Raw genomic sequence first — 2,060 nt, forward strand, 5'->3', positions numbered from 1 at the left:
GATGATGACGATGGAGTGGCTATAGCTGCATTGGATTGGAGGGGTCATATTATGTTAGCATCTCCAACAACACAAAAACAAACAGCAAGAAGGAGAAGAAGTCGATGATCGATGGTAGTAGTAGTAGTAGTTGTATGATGCCACTTGTGAAGTCCAAAGCTATAAAGCCAATCTCATGTAGAGTGAGGGATTGGGCTCCCCAACTAGTGCATGATATACCATCCATACATCCATCAGAGGAGAAGGAGATTAGTAGTCGATGTCATCGTGATGTCATGTCGTCAAGTCCAATGCATTACACAGATGGAGGTCCAGAGCAGCAGGAGCAGCAGCAGAAGAAGACGGAGAAGGCAGAGTACGGGAGTATTGATAGTATAAGTCACTATGTCAAGAGTGATAGACATCTTATAATAATATTAACAGCATTGGGACTGATACATCCTAAAGCGAGTATATGTGGTGTGGTTGGTACTTATTCATGGAAACATCATCTACACTACCTTCCACTACTTTCATCATCATCATGTGGTAATGTATTACTATCTAGTATTCAACAAACATCCACTCTCGTCCATTCATCATCATGTCGTGCTGCTATTCTGGAAGGTCTATCTAACTATCAATGGTTACAACTAGCTGGTAGTGAGGATGATGATGATGATGATCAAACTACTACTACTACAACTACTGCTTCTTGTCTTTCGAAAGGAGGTGGTATGAGGTATTGGGATTATCTCCATTTATTCCGAGATAGCACTGTGGTATCCACTGGTTATGATAAGAATTGTGAGTATCCATTGGATAGGTATGAATTACTCTCAGTATTAAAGTGTATGGCAAAGGCTAAACTCATTACTATAGAATATAGTCAGTCGTATCCAGACGGAGGGGAAGGGGAGAGTCTAGACGGCGGCTCAGAATACAACAATACAGATTGGATAGCTTTCCCTAACGACGACCTATTCACTCATGTCTCATCATCGTCATCATTATCCCAGGATGTTACCTCTACCAGCAATGAAGTGATATCAGCTCAAGTTGATAATGATGATGGTAGGAACAGAGCATCGAGAACTTCTCTAGATGTCAAGACTATTCAGAAGCTAATGGATAAGTGGGGAGAGGATGATGGTGTTGAGGATGACGGGGCTACTGGGAGCAATAATAATAGTAAGACTAAGAGTAAGCGTAGAGCCAAGAGGTACATTAAACTAGTGTAGTTAATCTTATTATCCTCCATAATGCGGATGATTAAGATAGTGATGATTATCGTCATCAGTATCATTACTATGTACCATTATTATAGTTTGGTCTCAAACTTAGGGCTTGTAGGATTGAGTTCAATATCATTAGTGCTATAATCCTCAGGACTTGAACCACTAATGGAAATATAATCCATCCTCATTGTAATCTTGATTATGATGCTTATTCGCCGTCTTGGAAGTGCATCCATTTTCCCAGGGAAGATGTCGGTTTTACAGGGCACCTCTTAGCGAAAAGTGCCTTGTGAAACCGACTGTAAACTGTAAAAAGTTTTTCCCATACAACTTCCGAATCGGTCACCATGTTTCGGGCAATAGATGACTCTCATGCACTTCAATTCCATACACTACAAACTCATTTCATACTACTCATCCACCCGGTCTTTTGACTATTGTTTCGCGAACGGTTCGCGAAACAAGTCAAAAAGTTGTCATGACAATCGTCCACCCAAAGCCATCCCGAGGTATCAACCCTGCGAGCTCGAATACAATAGTCACCCCGCTTGACCCAACGCCACACAGACATAAAAGTACAAAGCTTATTTTACTCGGCAAGTGACCAACTCCGACCGTTACATCATTCCTATGTCCCTGTCAGTGATACTTTCGTATCGTGAGTTATGACTTGTAAGTGCTTGATTCACTGCTGACGCACCACCGGATCTCATCAACTTCGGATTTGGCTTGATAACGAGTGGCGCAGAGCTCTGCCCTATCTTTTCACTAGTTGCCCTGTACTTACGACTACTGCCCTTTCCCGCCACTTCCTGCCAATTCGGCTACTTGCCCCTGAAATCT

The 2,060-nt window shown here is 42.2% G+C and overlaps 1 protein-coding gene across 1 annotated transcript; it reads left to right on the plus strand.

Moving 5' to 3' along the window:
- Nucleotides 1-293: 293 nt before the first annotated feature.
- On the plus strand, nucleotides 294-1,290 carry Pmar_PMAR011014 (hypothetical protein; the record flags this gene model as incomplete). Its single annotated transcript, XM_002782095.1, has 1 exon — nucleotides 294-1,290. A coding segment is annotated over one exon (927 nt), but the record flags the coding sequence as incomplete, so codon positions are not given.
- Between the last annotated feature and the right edge of the window lie 770 nt (nucleotides 1,291-2,060).

Source organism: Perkinsus marinus, assembly GCF_000006405.1.
Source record: "Perkinsus marinus ATCC 50983 genomic scaffold scf_1104296939994, whole genome shotgun sequence".
NCBI lineage: Eukaryota > Perkinsozoa > Perkinsida > Perkinsidae > Perkinsus > Perkinsus marinus.